The sequence below is a fragment of the Heterocephalus glaber genome, unplaced genomic scaffold (assembly GCF_053883595.1).
Source record: "Heterocephalus glaber isolate CG9 unplaced genomic scaffold, H.glaber_assembly_v1.0 deba00001444, whole genome shotgun sequence".
Lineage (NCBI taxonomy): Eukaryota > Metazoa > Chordata > Mammalia > Rodentia > Bathyergidae > Heterocephalus > Heterocephalus glaber.
The window spans coordinates 32,355,647-32,374,800 of record NW_028258297.1 but is presented as its reverse complement, the minus strand read 5'-3'; the positions used below and the strand labels follow the sequence as shown (position 1 = coordinate 32,374,800).

Below are 19,154 nucleotides of genomic sequence, written 5' to 3'. Positions count from 1 at the left end.
CGTGACGGAGCGTCGCCAATCGGCGGCCCGTGTCTCCGCGTTCTGGGAGGAACGCTGGGCGCGGAGCTGCGGCAGGGGCAGCGAGGTGCGGGCAGCGAGGTGCGGCGGGCGGCGCGCTGGGACTGGCCGGGCCGAGCGGAGCCGCGGGGCGCGGGCGAGTCGAAGGGGGCAGGGACCGGTACGGGGGCGCGGCGGGGACCCGGCTCCGGCTGCGAGCTCTCCGCCCGCTGGCCTCACCTGCCTCCCAGGCCGCAGCTCCCGGCTCTCCTACCGCTTCCCTCGCTTTTCAAGGATGAAATGGTCGTGTTCCTACCTGTCAGCTGTGCTCGGCTTATCTGTTAACTACCGTCGGGCTCCCCGGGTCCACCGAGTCTGGGGCGGCCTGTCGTCTACCATCCCAAGTAGGGATTGAACCTGGGGCCTTCGCAGTGAGCAGATCTCCAGCCCTTATCTCGCTAAAATGCCCAGGCTGGGCATGAATTTGCAATCCTCTTGCCTCAGCCTCCCAAAATCCTGGGATTACAGGCCGGGCCACCAAGCCTGCCAGTGTATTTCCTCTTAAACCCACAGGCCTGCATACCTTACAGGCCCTGCCTCAGCTCCCAGACCTCAGGTCCTCCACTCTGAGCTGTCTTGCCCCCTGCCAAGGTCGAGCTTTTATATATACATACTTTATAAAATGTTGTATTTACTCGCTTGTGCAACAGTTTTTGTGGAGGACCTGCTATATGCCGGGCCCAGAAGATACAATGGCAAACAGGGTTCTTTTTTGACCCCTGAGCCTAGAGTCTGATGGGGTTGTAGGGGAGCACAGACATTTCCCCAGAATCAAATAGTTACAGCTGCGAAGTGAAGTTAGAAGTCAGTGATACTTCCCTTCTCCTTCCTTGCTTTACTTTTGAGACCAGGTCTTGCTGTGTTGCCCAGTCTGGTCTTGAACCACTGGACTCAAGGAATTATCTCATCTCAGTCTTCAGAGCATCCAAGACTATAAGGCTACCAGGCCTTACTACTATATTTTTGAGTATTTAAGATGAGGAGATCTTGACTTAGGTAGGACAGGAAAGGCTTTTCTGCTGAACTGAGGGTGAGCTTAAGATCCAGCATCTTTTACACAGAAGGCAAGGAGACCTGCTGAGTAGGAGGAATAAAGTGCAAAGGCTGCTGTGTAGCAGGAAGAGGCCTGGGGAGTCCAGGACTGGAGAGTGACAGGTTTGGGCTGAGAGACTTGAATGAGTGTGGTGTGACTCAGAGAAAGCATACCCAGGAGTTTTGTCCTAACCCAAGAATTTATTAAAGGAAGTCAACAATTTAAGCAGGAGTGGGTAAAGATCGGATTTACATTTTCAATTTTGCCTCTGCTGGGAGTAGAGTGGATTATGGTAGACAGGCTAATGCTATACCTCAGGCAAGAATTGTTGGAATTTGAAGAGGGGTAGGAGGAGGTATTCTTGGTGCTGGGAATTGAACCCAGGGTCTCTTGCATGTCAGTTAAGCACTTTACCAATGAGCAGCATCTTGAGCCCTAGAAAGGGACATTACTGAAGAGGTAAAATGGATTGGACTGGAAGTTGAGATAGGGGAAAGGGGAAGATGCAAAGGTTTTTGGCTGCATAACTAGATGAATGGTGTTATTGCCTGACTAACCAAGGGGACTGGAAGATAATCAGTTTGGCTGGGGTTAATGGGGAGGAATCATGAGTTCATCTTTATTTATTTACTTTGTAGTGATACAGATGGAACACAGGGCCACATGCACGCTAGGCATGAGTTCAGTTTTAAACATTGAATTCAACGTGCCTTTGAAGAAGATGTTAAGTAGGCAGCCAGATATATGTGTCCTGAGTTTAGAGAAGACTAAGCTCAATATATAAATACCAAAGTCATATATTTCTAGGTGGTTATTGACATGTGAGCAGATGATATTGCCTAAAAAAGTATATAGAGCAAAAACAGCTCCAAAGCAGAGCTAGCAGGGAAGGCCTTAGCATAATCACCTCTAATTAGATCAGAGGGAAAGAGGTTAGATGCAGACTTACATAGATTGGAATATTCGATTTCTGGAAAATGAGAGTATTTATTTCCTTTGAGGTCTCCTGTATTCTTTGTCAAGTAGGAAATAAGGTCAGTGTTGAAAGGGTGTTCTGAAGTTTTAAGAAAGCAAGAGAGAGCCGGTGTAGTAGTGCACACCTGTAATCCCAGCATTCCAGAGGCAAGGCAGGAGGATTGCCAGCTTGGCTACATAGTGATAACCTGTCTCAAAAAGCAAACAAACAAAAAGTGGGAGAGTTTGTAGTGCCTACTCGCCCCGTCCAGTAGCTATCATCTCAGCAAAGGGTGCATTGCAGCTCTTTGCACTGCAACCGTTGCTCCCACTACTGCCCCTCCTCTGAACTCCTTCCAACTGAGTTTTTCTCAAAAAATGCCTAGAGTTGTCTTTTCAAAATACCAATCAGGCTGGTTGTGACAATGCCTATAATCCCAGCTGCTTGGGAGGCAGAGGCAGAAGGATCTCATAAATTAGAAGGGGGATGTAGTTTAGTGGTAGAGTGCTTCCCTAGCATCCATGAGGTCCTAGGTTCCATTCTCAGCGTTAAGGGAAAAGCATTTAATTCTGCAGTGAGGCCTTCCCTGGTAACCCTGACTAAAAGTCCACTTAGGACCTCTTGTCCTGTTTGATTTTTGTTCATTAACTTTGACCACTAGACTATAAGTGCCAGGACAGCAGGGAGTTTATTTTGTTCTCTGGTATATGTTTCCAGCACCTGGAACGATGCCTGGTACACGGTAGGGACTCAGTAAATACCTGCTGAATGAGTGAACAAATGGATATATTTATTATGTGTGCTTGCCCTGAAATGTTAATTCCTCGAGGGTAGTGATTCTGTGCTTATTTCCCATGTCTCTACTGCCTAGTCACATGTTGTTGACCTAATGAATCATAAATGTACAAGCTGCTGCGGTTGTGAGACTGTCCAGAAAGCTCAGTGGCACCTCCCTTTACCCCTACCTGCGGTGTGTTAACTCATGTCCCACCATTTCACTGAAGAAGCTCTTATGAAAGTTGATCTGGTTATTAGAGCCAATGGTTGGTCACTGCTTCAGACTTTTCCTACTTGTGACTCTGTATCTGTCTCAGCCTCCTATCTTCACTGACACAGCCCATGCTCAGGCCTCCATCGTTTCCCGCTCAGATGACACAGTAACCTAATTGGTCCCCCTATTATGGCTTGTATCTAGATGTCCTCCCAAAGCTTCATGTGGTCATAGTGGGGCTTTTCGGAGGTGGCTGGATCTAGAGTGTGTGATGCTGGGATTGATTCGTGATGTGATGCTAGGATTGAGGCTGCCTCACCCTGGATGTGAGTGCTGCCTGTCCACAGAGGGTCACTGCTTGTCACTTGCTCCTTGCGCTTCTGCTGCCTTCTGCCTGCTGTGAGCTGAGAACTCTGCGATGCCCCCTGCCCTGTCACCCTGCCTTGCAGCCAGCTGATTATGAACTCTACAAACTGTGAGCCAAGTAAACCTTTCCTTCTTTAACTGAGTGTTGGGTATTTTGTCTTAGCAACGAGAGAAAGTAATTTAAGACACCCCACTTCCAGGGTGCTTCTTCTCTCCTTTCATACTATTGCCATAGTGAGCTGTCTAAATGACACAAACAAAACAATTAGGACATTTATGAAACAATTGAAAATTTGAACATTGACTGGATATTTGATAATAAGGAATTCATATGTTTGTGCATATACATTTAGTAATGTTAATGGGAATGACAGTGATTGTGAATATATTTTCTTTTTAATGTGGGGTAGGAAATGGATAGGAGTATGGATGGATCAGGACTGGCCATGGTGACCATGGGTTGATGGTTGTTAGAGCTGGATGATGAGTATATGATGACCCATTATATTATTCAGTCTGCTCTTGTTTATGCTTAGAATTATTGGGGTGAAAATTTTAAAAAGCAAAACAAAACCCAAGTACGAGCCAGGCATGATGACGCATGCCTATAATCCCAGCAGTTGGGAGGAAGAGGCAGGAGGATCGCTGCAAGTTTGAGGCCAACCTGGGCTCCATAGTGAGTTCAAGGGCAGCCTGCACTACATAGCAAGACCCTGTCTCAAAAAAAAAAAAAAAGAAAAGTGCCATCACATCATTCTGTTTGAAAATCTTCAGTGACTACTTAGGTTCAAGTCCATACTCTATGGTTTCACCTGGCTTTTCTGACCTGACCCTGACACCACGCCCAGCTTCTGTTCTTGCCATTCATCTCCATCACACTCCATGCCCAGCTGTGCTGAGCTTGCAGTGCCTTGAATTCCCAGAATGGCCTTGTGTCTCCTGTCCCTTGGCTGGAGCACCCACCTCACCCTTTCTTCTCTCCCAGCCCTTTCACCCACTTGTCAGGCAGCTTCCTGTCCAGGGAAGCCTCGCTGGACGTGTTGTATCCTCATATTGAATTGCGATTGTCTGTTTCCCTCTTCTAGGCTCTCAGCTCCTTTTCTCCTTTTTTTGCACTGCTAGGGATCAAACCAAAGGCTTCCTGCATGTTAGGAAAGTGCTGAACCACTGAACTACATTCCCAACTCCTTGAAGACGGACCACTGTATCACTACAAGTGCTTGCCCCTCAATTGATTGTTATTACCTGGGCGTGGTACGCACGCCTGTGATCCCAGCACTCTGGGAGGCTGAGGCAAGAGGATGACAAGTCTCACCCCAGCCTGGGCAACTTGGTGAGACCCTGACTCAAAATGAAAAATAAAAAAAGGGCTGGGATGTAGCTCATTGCAAAGACCCTGGGTTCAAAAGCTAACCTAGACCTGTGGTGGTGAATCTACGGTACACATGCCACAGCCAACTGTTTATCATTGAAAGTTCTAAAAGGTTCACCATCATTGGCCTAGACTATATAGCAAGATCCTGTCTCAAAATAACAAAAAATGATTTTTGGATAAATTGCTATTTGTGGCATTTAACATGTGCTCAACGCATACTTATTGAACAAGTGCTGTTGAAGATGAATACTGTATTTTTTTTTTTTTGGTACTGGGGATCAAACTTGGGTCCTTGTGCTTTCGCAGCAGGTGGCAAAACCATTGAGCTAAATCCCCGGCCCTTGAATACTGTATTTTTGCTTAGTGGTGTAGTGTAGGAGGCTGTGTTCCCCACAACCTTGAGCTCCAGGTGGGGTAGTTTGTGGTAGAAGTGGCTGGCAGGGTGTCAGGAAGAACTGGGGAATCATCTGAATTATTTTCTCCGGATTTTGTTTCTTCTACTGTGGTTGGAATTGGACCCTGTCCCCCAGCCAAGAGGCAACCAGCATCATGTGGTTACTAAATGTGCTGCCTTCACCTACTGATGCCTCCCAAAAAAGGACGTGGCCAGCCATCCCACAAAGCCCAGCTGCTGTTCCACCAACAACCACTGGAGGGCCCCAAGCACCACTGTGGATCCGTAAAGCAACGCCTCACTCGGACTCGGACTCGGCAGGTGCCCAGCAAGCCTATCGATGGAGCCATTGCTTCCTGGGTAGGCCAGTGGGATTCTTCGACTTTTACCCCATAGACTTTTCAGAATGCCGGCTCTTCTTGAACCAAGGCTTCCAAAGAATGAGCAGATTTGTGGGTCAGGGAAACAGTGCACTCTTTTTGGTAGTGGTCCTCCCTATGTGTCTTCTTTTCTCTGTTCAGACTGAGGCATGGGTTGGATGGCACTGGACTTGTCCCCACCAGGTTCCTCTGAAAAAGTTCATGCCTGTAATTCCAGGACTCAGGAGGCTGAGGCAGGAGGATTGCCTCAAGTTCAAGACCAGCCTAGGCTACATAGTGAGTTTAAGGTCAGCCTAAACCACAGATGGAGGCCCTGTCTCCAAAAAAAAAAAAAAAAAAAAAGTGATTTTTCCCTGAATTTCATGTGAAAGGTATTTAGGTAGGTACTATATTAACTGTTTTTTTTTTTTTTTTTCTTGGCACTGGGGATGGAACTCAGGTCCCTGCAGGCAGGCGGCAGCACGAATGAACTAAATCCCTGACCCTTAACTGTTGAATAGACTGAACTTCGAAAAAAAAATCCACAGAAATGGCATATGTCATATTTGCCAGTTTAAAAGCCCTAGGATGGAAAGGTGTGGTGCACACACCTGTAATCCCAGCACTTGGGAAGCTGAGGAAAGTGGGTTGACTGAACTTCAAGGCCAGCATGGGCTGCACAGTGAGTTTAAGACCAGCCTGAGCTACATAGCGAGACCCTGTCTCAAATCAAACAAATGCCCTGGGATGGGCTGTGGATATAGCCTGATGGTAGAACTTGCCTAACATGCACTGGACCCTGATTCCATCCCCAGCACCAAAAAATGAACAACAAAAAATTCTTAAGGAAGCTGGGGATGTGGCTCAGTGGTCCTATGCCTCCCTGGCAAGTGCAAGGTCCTGAGTTCGATCCTCGGTACCACAAAAAAAAAAGTACTAGGAAGAGAATATAGCAGCTGTATAACAGAGAAGTACTGAAGCAAAAGGCCTTTGACAAAGCATATGCTTAAGATATAATTTGTCCAGGATTGCTGGGAAGAATGTTATTATTGGCTTTGTGATAATCGGGGAAACAAATACTGGAATCCTGTGGATGCTGATAGAAATAGACATTTATTGAGTATTACTTGTGTCCCACGTCTGTACTAGTTGCTTTGTGTGTGTATGTGTGTGTGTGTGGTTCTGGGGCTTGAACCCAGGGGTGTTCTACTACTGACCTATATCCCCTGCCTTTTTTGGGGGACAGAGTCTTGCTAGGTTGTCCAGGTAGGATTAGAACTTGCATCTTCCTATCTCAGCCTCCCACAATGCTGGATTACAGGCATGTGCCACCACATACTGGCTGCTAGATGCTTTCTGCACATGGTCTCATTCCCTGTTCTTACAGTGTAATGTTTATTATTTACTGAGGACCTTTTCTGTGCCAGGCATTCTGCTAGGTGCTGGGGAATCAATGGTAAACAAAATCTTTGCCCTTGTTAAGTTTGTTGTTTTTGTTTTGTTTTTGAGACAGGGTATCACTATGTAGTTCAGCCCTGGCCTTGAACTCCCTATACAGTCCAGGCTGGCCTCGAACTCACAGGATCCTCCTGTCTTTGCCTGGGCCTCCTAAGTGCTGGGATTACAGGTGTGTGCCACTATGCCCAGCCTGTTAAATTTTTGAGTGGTTTGATTTTGGTGCTGGGGATTGTACCCAGAGACTGGCTAAGCATGTGTAGTTTGAGCTGTTACCCTCCTGTCCTTCCCTCGTGAAATTTAAACAGTTAAATCATAGCTATATGGTGTGATGAAGTGCAAGAGGCATTGTCCCTGCTTTTGCACATGAGAAAACAAAACCAGAGAGACTTAACTTGGCCAAAGTGCATGTCTTTTTTGGGGGGTACCAGGATCAAACTCAGGACCTTGTGCTCGCGAGGCAGGTGTGGCGCCACTGAGCTAAATCCCCAGCCCAAAGTGCATACCTTTTTACATAAACATTTCATTAGATGGCTATTTCTGTTTTGTGTCCATTACTGTAGTGGGCATCATTTAAGGTTCTGGTTAAAAAAAAAAAAAGCCAGGCATGGTGGCATACACCTATAATCCCAGCACTCTGGAAGGGTCAGGCTGGAGGATTTTGAATTCGAGCCTAGCCTGGGCAAATTAGAAACTTAGTGAGACCCTATCTCAGAATGAAAAATAAAAAAGGACTGGGGATGTAGTTCAGTGCAAATGTCCTGTGTTCACTCCCTAGTACCACACACAATAAGATTCTTGTCATTAGATGTTGTTTCCTCTCTTGGGTACTTGGTAGTTGGCTGACTTCACTTTTCTTTTTTTAATTCATAGGTATCACCTCAGTTTGACACAACAGTAGAAAGCTTTTTTCCAGGCCACCAGAAACATCACCAAGATCGGGCAAGACTTTCAAGTCGAAAATCAACCTGCAAATTTCCACATCTAGTCTTTGAGAATCCACTGTTCTCTTCCAGTCCAGAAATACCAGAAATCCCCTCAGTCAAGGAGTGCCGCAGTCAATCAGAAAAGGACATTTCCAGACAGCCTCTGGTTCCGATGTTCAGTCCCCAGACCTGTGGGGAGCTGTCAGCACATGCACTCCAGAGCTTGCCATGCGTGTTTGCTGCCCCTGACATCCAGACCCCAGGACCATCTGTGAGGGAAGATTCCAGTCCCCCAGAGCAGAGGGAAAACAGCCTTCCAGTCTGTGTCCACACCTGTGCTCCCCACAGCCCAGAGCCTGGGCCTGTTCTGGTTAAAGACACCCCAGAGGAGAAGTATGGGATAAAAGTGACATGGAGGAGGCGAAGGCATCTATTTGAGTACCTCAGGGAGAGAGGGAAGTTGAGCAGAAGCCAGTTCCTGGTGAACAGCTGACTGGATTTCTCAGACATCCTCTTCTCTAGAAGTCTCAAAATATTGCTGATTTTCCTAGAGTTGCTATAGTTTACAAGAGAGTATACTGCAAGAATAAAATACAGATAATACCAATGGAAGAAAGATTTTAACTCGAGTCCTAAGGAAATTCAATTCCCAGATTTTCTTTTTAAGATACCTTGTGTCATAAACAGTTGCATTTAGTATCATGAACTGTTTATATTTTTCTTTTATTAACTGTTTAAAATTTTTAAATCTTGTAACTTCAAAATGTATGTAAATAAATGGTTGTAGAGAGTTTTTAGAGAACCTCACTTGTCAGCGACACATGCTAGGCAAATGCTCTACCACTGAACTATAACCCCAACCAAGCTCTGTAACCTTCCTGTCTCAGCCTCTGGAATAGAGGGATTACTGGTGTGTACCACACGCCCAGATTTCCATCCCACATTTTTTTTTGTTGGTACCAGGGATGGAACTCAGGTCCTTGCACTTGCGCAGCAGGCGACGAAACCACTGAGCTAAATCCCCGGCCTGTTCCCCACATTTTTGAGTACTAACTCTGAGCCTCAATGGCAGCCTCCACTATGACCTGGTAGATGGAAAAAAATCAATGCAAGAGCCAGGTGTAGTGCACGCCCGTGATCCCAGCATTTTAGAGGCTGTGGCAGGAAGAGCACTGAGTTCAAGGTCAGCCTAGGCTACATAGTTCAAGGCCAGCATAGACTTCATATTGAGACTCTGTCTCAAAAAACAACAAAAAATCAAAGCAAATTCTGACTTTATGGCTGACTGCTCCCTGTATTTTAGTGAATACAGCAGGATCAGGGGAGATAAAGGGGACATGGATAGTCACTTAGGTTTGCTTGTGGTTTTTTGTTTCCAATGGAAGACTTGTAAATATGAAAATTGTTTCTTAAACAATAACTTTAACTGTGAAAAAAATGTGGAAAAATTTCTAAGAATACTAATTGTAATTAATGTAGGACTGCCCAGTCCTTGCACTCACAAAAATACCATTTCATTCAACCCCATTCATTCAGCGCTTACCCCCTACTCTACATCAGGTCTCAGCTAGACCAAGAGGGATTGTTCTGCCTTTTTTTTTTTTCCCCTTAAGACAGGGTCTCACCACGTAGTGTAGGCTGGTCTTGAATTCACTAGGTAGCTCAGGCTGACCTTTATCGCTGGGCGGTCCTCCTGCCTCAGCCTCTTCAGTGCTGGGATCATAGGGGAGTGCCACTTTAGGATCCAGCCTACACGTTTATCCCTGACCAGGGTTTGAACAAGGACTGAGGATGGGCTCTCACCCCTAGTGGACAATAATCCCTGAACTGACAGTGCTCCTCACTTTTATTAGACTTGCACAAAGAAGAAACAAGCATGTGATCCAGGGTTCAGGGAAAATTCATTAGGTTCTCGTAATTTGCAGACTGCACCCGAATGTGTATCTTGTTTAATCAGACTTCAGCTGTAGTTGTTTCTCTCCTTGAAACTGATGGACGCTGGCCTGGGAGTGAACAGCCTGAGGGGGAGGCAGCTTTGTGTCCTTTCCTCCGAGCCCCAAGGAGAGCTCAGCCCAGGTCTTGGTCTCCCACCTGGTTTCCCACACGCCACCACACTCGGCTTGGTCTATGTTATAGCTGGGACTCTGAAGCACAGAGAATGCGCCTAGGTTCACACAGGGTGGATGCTGACACGGCACAGCACTCTGCTCCAGCTTGTGCCCACTAGAGTCGTAGAAAAATTAACTTCTGCATTCAAAGCCGATGTAGAAACTGACCTCAGAATGTTGTAAATTCGACAGGCAGTTGCTTTCGTCGGGAAGCTCTGCAGAGCCTATAGTGCTGTGCGGAGTGGAGGAATCCATGGGTGGTGACATGGCTCACCGGAAGGAGAGTGAGGTTTAGCTAGAGAGCAGCTCCTCCGGGATTGGGCTGCTGGAAGACGGTCTCGGTGGAGAGGGTAGCTGGAAGGATGGCATGCTGCAGGGAGTCTGGAGAGCAGGTCGCGTTGACCTGAGCTTGGGCTGGGAGAGGAGCGCCCTGCAGCTGACGGCACCAGCGCGGGTCCAAGGGCAGAGGCGAGCCGAGTCCTCACCCAGCAGACCGTGGAGGTGCCCCGGGTCGTCGGCCGACTGCGGGTGCGGGAGCCTCGCGGGGGGGGGGGGGGGGGCAGGCGGCCCACTCACCCTCAGCCGCTGACCAGGGCCGTCGCAAGCCCAGCGCTCTCAGGCCAGGAGCGCTTGAGTCAGAGGACCGGAGCCTGGCGCGCAAGCGCCGTAACTCCCCCGCCGCCTCCAGCTCCTTGGAAACCATCTCGCTTCGGGCTGGAGGGAGCAGCCAATGAGGGAGAAGTGGCGGGGCGCGGACCAATAGGCTGCGGCGACAGTGCAGGGTGTGGTTGCCAGGAGCGGGGCCGGCCGCGGAGCGACAAGCCAACCGGGCTGCGGCGGACGGGGTGTGGACCGCGAGCGTTGGCCGCCGGGGATGGAGGCGGCGCGCCGCAAGCTCGGGCCCCGCGGGGACAGGTCAGAGGGCGGTCGCCGGGTCTGGAAGGGTGTGCCCTCTTCAGCGCCCCTCGGTTTCCTCACGGAGCCGCTGCTTTGGCCGTGCCGCCGCGGGGCCGCTGAGGTTGTGAAGCGCGGTCGCCTGTGCCCGGCCGTCGCTGTCGCGGGCGTGGGATCGGGGAGAGGCCCAGGGCTGACAGTGTCAAACTAGTTTTCTCTTTCTGCTTTCCAATTTCGGCTCCCCGCCCTCTGGGTACTGGGATTTGAAACCAGGGCCTTCGCACTGAGCTACATCCCTAGTCCTTTTGATGTTTTATTTTGAATAGGATCTGACAGAGTCCGTAAATTGCTTAGGCTAAGCTCAAACTTGCGATCCTCCTGTCTCAGCCTCTCGGAATCTGGAATTACAGCCGTGGGCCCCCAGCCCCGCTCAGTAGTTGTCTCTTACGCTGGATGGTCTTAACTTCCGAATGCTTCTTACCCCCTTTTCTGCTCTGCTTTCTCTGCTGCCACCTCGTTTTCTGCCACCTCTAAAAGGAAAGAGAAACCCGAAATCTCAGCCTGTCAGCTTCGTGTTAGTGAAAAGTTAATGGAGAGCCCTGTGAATCATTGACAAAAACCTTTGTCATTCGCTGAGGATTTAAGTCATACACGCCGACGGTACTCTTAGCTCTTTATTCCATTGCTATACCCACTAAAGGTTTGGCGTGTAAAGATTTAGTCTATTATTTAAACTAGTAGGTATTTAAACAGTTCTGACCCTCCCTGCTTTTTCGGTACTGGGAATTGAACCCAGGCCTTTGCACTGAGTTGCATTCACATCCCCATTTTAAATTTTGTTTTGTTTTGGTACTGGGAATCAAACTCAGGACCTTGTGCTTGCACGGCAGGCGAGGTGCCACTGAGCTAAATCCCCGGCAAGGCCCTTTCTTAATAATTTTTTAAATTGATATAAAAGGGAATGTGTGAGAGTCACTGTTTCTTGCCCTAGGTAAAGTTAGTGCAACTTCTGTCACTGTGTAACTGGTTGCTAAGAACTGGTTGCTCTTGCTTTTTTGGTTTTAGGTTTTATATTTCATTTTTTTGTTTTGTTTTGTTTTTGGCACCAGGGATCAAACTCGGGACCTTGTACTTGCGAGGCAGGTGACAGAACCACTGAGCTAAATCCTTGGCCCTATATTTCATGTTTTTGATGAAATACAGTGAGTTTCCAGTGTTAATACTTTTCGATGTGAGGATAGCATCTGACTTTTGCATTTTCTGTGATTTTTTTCTTTGAATTATGTAACTGTCATACTATGAGGCAGATTTATTTTTTTATTTTAACTTTTATTCTTATTCACATATTAGCATAGCGGCACAAAACGGTTCCATTCATCATGGGGCAGTCGATACATGTACAAACACATCTTGATTTTTTTTACTTCCCTTCCCTCCTTCCCCTCTCTCCACCTCTTGATCCCCTTCCCACTTGCAAAAGACCTATCTCCCTGTCTCCTACTATCTGTCTGTTACATATGGGCTTCTAGGCAGAATCTAATTTGATTTGTTGATTGTTGCTATTGTTTCATGTCTCATTGGACTATTATTTAGGAAGTCTTTGCCTATGCCTACGGCTTCAAGTGTTTCCCTTTATGTTTTGTTTTGTTTTGTTTTGGATTTTTGAGTCAGGGTCTCACTATGTAGTCCAGGCTGACCTAGAGCTCTCTATGGAGCTCATGCTGACCTCAAAGTAGTAATCCTCCTGCCTCAGCCTCCTGAGTGTCTCTTGAGTGCTGGAATTACAGGCATGAGCCACTGTGCCCAAATTTCCCTGTGTTTTCTTTTAGCAGTTTTAAAGGTTCAGATTTGTTTGTTTGTTTGGTGGTGCTGGGGAAAACACTAAGATGTTTACCAGCTGTTTTTATTCTGAGACTGTGAAGTTGCTTAGGCTGGGGTTGATCTATGATCTTTCTGCCTCAGCCTCCAGAGTATTGGGATTTCAGGTATGTGCCACCATGCCTGTGTAGTTTCAGATCTTTTACCTAGGTCTGTGAACTATGTTGAACTGATTTTTGTACAGAATGAGAGATGGGGATCTAGTTTTTTTTATTAATTCATGTTTGCAGTACATAATGATCACATTCATTGTGGGGAGTTGGTGCATGTAATAACACATCTTCATTCTTTTTGCTTTTTACTTTCCATTCCCCCTTCCTCTAGGGATCTAGCTTCAATTTTCTGCAAATGGATATCCAGTTTTGTTTTTTTTTTCTTTTTCTTTTTTGGTACTAGGGCTTGAACTTGGGATCTTGTGCTTGTGAGGCAGGCGGTGGAACCACTGAGCTAAATCCCTAGGCCCCTGTCTTAGTTTTTGTTGCTGGGACAAGCTTAAAGGAGGAGAGTTTTATTTCGGCTCACATTTCATAAGTTTCAGTCCTTGCATGGTCACTAGCATGATGGAGGGCCTAGGGTGGAGGAAAGCTGCTGAGGTTGTGGCCAGGAAGCAGAGAGAAGGGAGGAACTCAGTGGGCAGATGCAGCCTACTGGGTCACACCCATATGACCTGCCTCCTACCTAGTTTTGTGACAGTCCCATACTGTTCGTGTTACTGTGGTTTAACTCCAGATTGTAGGAGTCTTTCCAATAGAAAAAACAGCTGTACATAGACTACTAACACTTCCCCTTGGTTGAGGAAGGACGGATTTCAAAGGAGTGTTTCCTGGCATCTCTAATTTGAGGTTTTTTTGGTTTTTTTGAAATCTCGCTATGTATAGTAGGTTAGGCTGGCCTTGAACTCACTGTGTAGCCCAGGCTGACTTGGAACCTTTGGCTCCTCCTGCCTCAGTCTCCCAAGTGCTGGGATCATAGGCAGGTACCACCATCCCCATCTCTAATTTCATATTTATATATTGTCTCCTGCTTTATTCTTGGTGTCTCAGTATGTATGAAAATATGGCTTCTCCAATACTGAAATTTAGGGTTTGGAAAAGGTAAGTCTGTGTGTCACTTGACTTAAATAACACTTTATTAGTAGCTGTTGCCACATTTACCTGAAACTGTTATTCATTTGAACACAAATTCTGATGAGTAGGTGCAAGGGATGGAACCCAGGGCCTGGCCCGAGCTAAGCTTCTGCTTGCTGTACCTCTGAGCTCCCAGCCCTACAAGGATTCTTTGAAATCCACTCACTAGCTTAGAAATTCTGCTGCCTAAAAACAGCAAATGAACTGACATTTTGAGTGAAAAGCTTTTTAATGAATTTATTGAAATACCATAGTGATGAAATCCTTGATTCTGTGCTGACCATAGCAACACCTGTGGATTGGTTGTGCGACTTAGTGTATGGAGGTAGATGGGAGTGAGACATAGTTGAGTTTCCGTTCCTTCCCTGATGAGCTGTGTGACTGTGGGCACATTGCTTAATCTTTATTTGATACCTCATCCAAACAATGGGATCATAGTACCTACCTTGTAGTTCTGAGACTTAGAGGAAATAGCGTGTATATAATGGAGTTTCTGGCGCACGATAGTTAAGTGTTCACTAAATGGAGCAGTATTCCAGCCGGCAAAGTGACAATGTATTTTAACAGCTTTGTAGGGCAAGAGATGGGTCTGCTTACCTCAGGGCAGCCTCTGGCCCAGTGCCATGTCCTGGAATCCATGTACCACCCTGTTTCCTTCGTCCGCACTGGTCAGGGCTGACTTCTAACTGCTTCATCTGCTTCCGGCCCTGACGAGACTGAAACCATGGAGAACAACCCATCCATCAGGCTGATGTTGTTCAAGATGTGCAGCTAGCAGGTCAGAAGTGTGGTCTGATCCATCTGAAGGTGGTCACTGCTCTGATGATGAAAGTAGACATCGTGTGTGTGTGTGTGTGTGTGTGTGTGTGTCTGTCTGTCTGTCTGTCTGTCGGTGGTATTGGGGAATTGAGCAGCACTTTTTTATTTTTTATTTTGACCTGGGAGTGCTGCTCACTGAGTTGTCCAGGCTGGGCTCTAACTTGTAATCCTCCTGCCTCAGCCTCTTACAGGCATGCACCCCTATGCCTGGCACACATCTTCATGCTTTTGATTGTACATTGAGTACAAAAATCACCTCACTGTGGAAGGGTGGCTGGAGCAGAAAGCTCTACTGCCCAGTAAGAGCACTGGTAATGAAAGGTTGTGCACAAGGATTGATGTTGCCTTTCCTCTTTTTTGGCACTAGTAGTGATTGAACCCAGGGCCTTCACACTGAGCTGTATTCTCAGCCCTTTAAAAAATGTTTTGACAGAGTTGCTAAGTTGCCCAGGTTGGACTAGAACTTTCAATCCTCCTGCCTCAGTATCCTAGAGTTTTGTGATTACAGGCATGTGTCACCACACCTGGCTAATAATTTTCTTCTTAAGAATCAAAAGAATCCTGGGCTAAAGGCTTTCATTCGTTGACTTTCCAAAATTAAGCTCTTTGCCCCAGGTGTGTTTGTAAGAGATCTGTTTGTTTTCCATCTTTACCACTTACCAAGCTGTGAAATGAATACAAGCATGCGTGGGCTTGTGAAGGTCCAGGTCTGTCTTGCTATCTTCCAGTTAAGAGATTTCAGCAAAAACCATCATGCTGAACTGCCTCCTAGGGCTTTTTGAAAGTGTTCAAGTTGATAAAGCTTGAGGACCAAATGCTTTGTGCTGTTTAACAGTGAAGCTCAGGGCTGGGGCTGATGCATGCCTATAATCCTGGCACTAGGGAGGCTGAGTCAGGAGGATCACTGAGAGTTCAAGGCCAGTCTAGAATACACAGTGAGACCCTGTCTCCAAAGAAAAAAGGAGGAATTAGGGCTGGGAGTGAAGCTTGGTGGGTAGAGTACTTATCTAGAATGAAATAAGACCTGGATTTCGCCCCAGCTCCACTAAAAAAGAAAGAAAATGAATAAACAGTTCAGTCTAATCATCTCTTGTTGAAAATTGCTCCATGTAGGAAGATAAGTAAATATGAAGCCAATGAAACTACATAGGTGCACATACATGGTGGAAATCGAGAGTGAATGAACAGAAGTGAAAATATGCAGTGATTTACTTCACACACAAAAAGATACATTGCTCTGTAAATCAATGGCACTGGGGACCTGTTTCTCAGAAGATAGTCCTTCCTTGGGGTTGGTGTTGGGGGTTGTTTGGGGATGATTCACAGGAGCTTGCAACCTGGATCCCTCACATGTGCAGTTCACAGTAGGGGGCAGCTCCTGTGATAAGCTAAACCTGCCCTGACCCTGCAGGAGCTGGAGCTGGGGTGATTCAAGTGACAGTCGTGGCTGTAAATACAGATGAACCTTCGCTTGCTCCCCACCCACTTGCTTCCTCGGCTGCCTGGCTCTTCACAGGCCCCAGATCCCCACCAGTCTGTGTCCTGGGACTTGGGGACCCCACTGTAGAAGATCTCTAGAGACTGTCTTCCTTCCTTTCTCGTTTCTTTTTTCTTTCTTTTTTTTAAGCAAAACGCTTATTGATAATGTTTTAGATGTATACAGTGATAACACTCATCAAAGGGAATTTGCACCTGTACATGATATATCCTGCTCCTCCCTGTTTTTCCATTTCCCCCCCTCCCCTTGACCCCCTTTCCCCTCCCAATGTACAAAAGCTTTGTTTCCATTTTTTCCTTCTACTTTCATTTTTTTGTGTCCTTCCATTCCCTCTCTACCCTCCCTTGTTCCCCTTCCCATTTGAACACTTTCTTCCCATTTCCCAATATCTGTTGTATATTTTAGCTCTTATTTCCACTTTGTTTCTCACACCAGAGAAATAATGCGGTGTTTAAACATGTGTGTCTGTTTTATCTTATTTAAGAGTATCGTCTCAAGGTGCATCCATTTAGTTATAAATGTCTCCAGCTTGTCTTTCTCTACGGCAGAGTAGAACTTCATTGTATAAAAAAACCACATCTTTATCCATTTGTCGGTTGATGGGTATTTGGACTGTTTCCAAGATTTAGCTATTACAAACTGCCACTATAAACATGAGTGAGCATATATCGCTGTGGTAGATGCTTTTAATTCTTTCGGGAAAATACCAAGAAGAGGTATAGCTAGGTCAAATGGAACCTCTGGTTTTAGTTTTTTGAGAAATCTCCACACTGATTTCCACAGCAGTTGTACCAGTCTACACTCCCAGCAGCAGTGGAGACGGGTTCCTTTTTTTCCACAGCAGTTGTACCAGTCTACACTCCCAGCAGCAGTGGAGAAGGGTTCCTTTTTCCCCACAGCCCCTCCAGCGTTTGTTACCCTTTTTCCAGTTTCATTTGGAGCATGGAATCACCTTCTCTGGCTGGTAGGCACGTTGTTGGGAATTCTGCCTGTAGCAGCCCATTATGTTAGCCAGCTTTCCATTTCAACAATCCCTGAGACAAGCAGCTATAAAGAGAAAAGGTTTATTTCAGCTCCCACTCTCAGAGGTTTCAATGGACGATTAGTGTGACTGTTTTGGACCTATGGTGAGGCAGCTTATCCTAGTGAGCACACTTGCAGGGCAGGGCTGCTCACCTCGAAGCAAGGATGCTGCAGAAGAAAGAGGAGGGGCCTGTGCTCCCACCTGCCCCTTGGAAGGCCTCCCATAAGACTTGTTTTTCGTGGTATTGGGGATCAAGTCAGCAGTTTTCTGCCACTGAGCTACATCCCTTGTCCCTTGCCCCTTTTATTCCCAGACAGGCTCTCATTAAGTTGATCCAGCAAGACTTCCAACTTGTGAACCTCTCGCCTCAGCCTCCCAAAGTGCTGGGATTAGATATGTGCCACCCCATGGGGATAAGGGCCCACTTTTTTTTTTTCCTACCAGGGATTGAACTCGGGACCTTGCGCTTGCAAGGCAGGTAGCAGCACCACTGAGCTAAATCCCCAGCCCAAGGCCCACTTTTTAAAGGTCCACCACCTCCTCCCAGTAGAGCAGCCCTGGAAAACCAAGCCTTTAACACATGGGCCCTTGGGGGTGGGGGATACTGAAAATCCAAACTACCAGTGTAGCACCCTTAAAAATTATCAGTGTTCCATTCTTTGTTTATTTTGAAGTACTGGGAATTGAACCCAGGGTCTTCACACTGAACTAGATCTCCAGCCCATTCTCATTTTTTATTTTGTTTTTTGTTTTTAATTTTGAGACAGGGTCTTGCTAAGTTACTAAGTTGCCCAGGCTTGGCTTAAACTTGTGATCCTTCTGCCTCAGCCTACTAGAGTGCTAGGATTACAAGTGTGCACCACCATGGCCAATAACAATAGATTATTAGGTGCAAAATTAAAATTTATTGAGGCTATTTAAATCTCCATAAACTGAAGGGAAATAATGACTGGTTATGGACTTAACAAGTTACAAAAGTAAGCATATAGAGGGGCAAGGGATTTAGCTCAGTGGCACCTGCCTGGCAAGTGCAAGGACCTGAGTTCAATCTCTGTTACTGGAAACAAAACAAAATAAACAAACAAAAAAACTCAAAAGCATATGGAATAGGAAGAAGCTTTCCTATACTATTCCCCTGCTCTCTTTTGTTTACAACTTCTATCCTGGTATAATTAATTTTTGTTTTACTCTCAGAAATGCCTGCTTTTGAATAATACATTTTTGATACCATACTTTTATGTTAACTACTGTAAACATTTGTATATATCCTGTAAATCTATGTAGACATTACAGATCTCTTTTTTCCCCCACTTACATTCATATAATGAAAATAACACTGTATGATATCACTGAAATCTAGTCTTAGAACATTTTCATCAACCCTCTCCCCAATAAACCTCCCCTTCCTTGGGGCAACTAGTAATCCACTGTTGTCTCTGTGGATTTGCCTCTTCTATATGTTCATATAAACGGAATTGTAAGATGTGGTGTCTTGTGACTGGCTTCTTTGAATTAGCAAAATATTTTTGAGCTTCATCCATTCAGTTATGTGTTGAATTTATCAGTACTTTTTATTACTGAATAGTGTTCTGTTGTACAGCTATACCATGTTTTGTTTCTCCATTCATTAGTCAGTGGCCCTGTAGTTTGCTTGCACTTTCTTTTTTGGTTATTAAAAATAATGCTGTAAGGAAAAGACATTATGAACAAAACCTCAGCAGCATGGGAACTAGCACAAAGAATCAACAACTGGGATCTCATCTTATTAAAAAGCTTCTCCACTGCAAGAAAAACCACCAACAGAGCCAAGAGACAACCTACAATGTGGGAAAAAAATTTTAGCAGCTGTACCTTAGACAAAGGACTACTATCTAGAATATGTAAAGAACTGAAAA

General features: G+C 46.0%; 2 protein-coding genes across 7 annotated transcripts in view; both read left to right on the top strand.

Moving 5' to 3' along the window:
- The first annotated feature begins 8 nt into the window (after window positions 1-8).
- Rhno1 (RAD9-HUS1-RAD1 interacting nuclear orphan 1) lies at window positions 9-8,617 on the top strand. 5 transcript variants are annotated; one of them, XM_013067300.3, is made up of 4 exons: window positions 29-85; window positions 4,525-4,735; window positions 5,308-5,531; window positions 7,859-8,617. In XM_013067300.3, the coding sequence occupies exons 3-4, from the start codon at window positions 5,340-5,342 to the stop codon at window positions 8,402-8,404; spliced, it is 738 nt and encodes a 245-aa protein (XP_012922754.1). In that variant the 5' UTR covers window positions 29-85; window positions 4,525-4,735; window positions 5,308-5,339; the 3' UTR covers window positions 8,405-8,617. The 5 variants fall into 5 exon arrangements, with proteins under 5 accessions (XP_004869386.1, XP_004869385.1, XP_012922754.1 ...); XM_004869331.4 differs by lacking the exon at window positions 29-85 and adding an exon at window positions 180-401; XM_013067301.3 differs by lacking the exon at window positions 29-85 and adding an exon at window positions 180-3,511.
- Window positions 8,618-10,798: 2,181 nt separating this feature from the next.
- Window positions 10,799-19,154, top strand: part of Tulp3 (TUB like protein 3) — a 68,485-nt gene continuing 60,129 nt past the window's right edge. Inside the window, exon 1 of one of the 2 annotated variants that reach the window (XM_021248056.2) lies at window positions 10,799-10,934. In XM_021248056.2, the coding sequence (XP_021103715.2) occupies window positions 10,894-10,934 (41 nt within the window). In that variant the 5' untranslated portion in view covers window positions 10,799-10,893. The remainder of the gene's footprint in view (window positions 10,935-19,154) is intronic. The other variant, XM_013067334.3, reaches the window with a different exon arrangement.

What these genes read in the sequence shown, in the direction of transcription:
- Rhno1 (XM_004869329.3), top strand. Translation starts at nt 5,340, where the DNA reads ATGTGCTGCCTTCACCTACTGATGCCTCCCAAAAAAGGACGTGGCCAG. An exon ending in ATGGAGCCATTGCTTCCTGG is followed by an intron (nt 5,532 to 7,858) that starts GTAGGCCAGTGG and finishes TTTAATTCATAG; the next exon opens with GTATCACCTCAGTTTGACAC.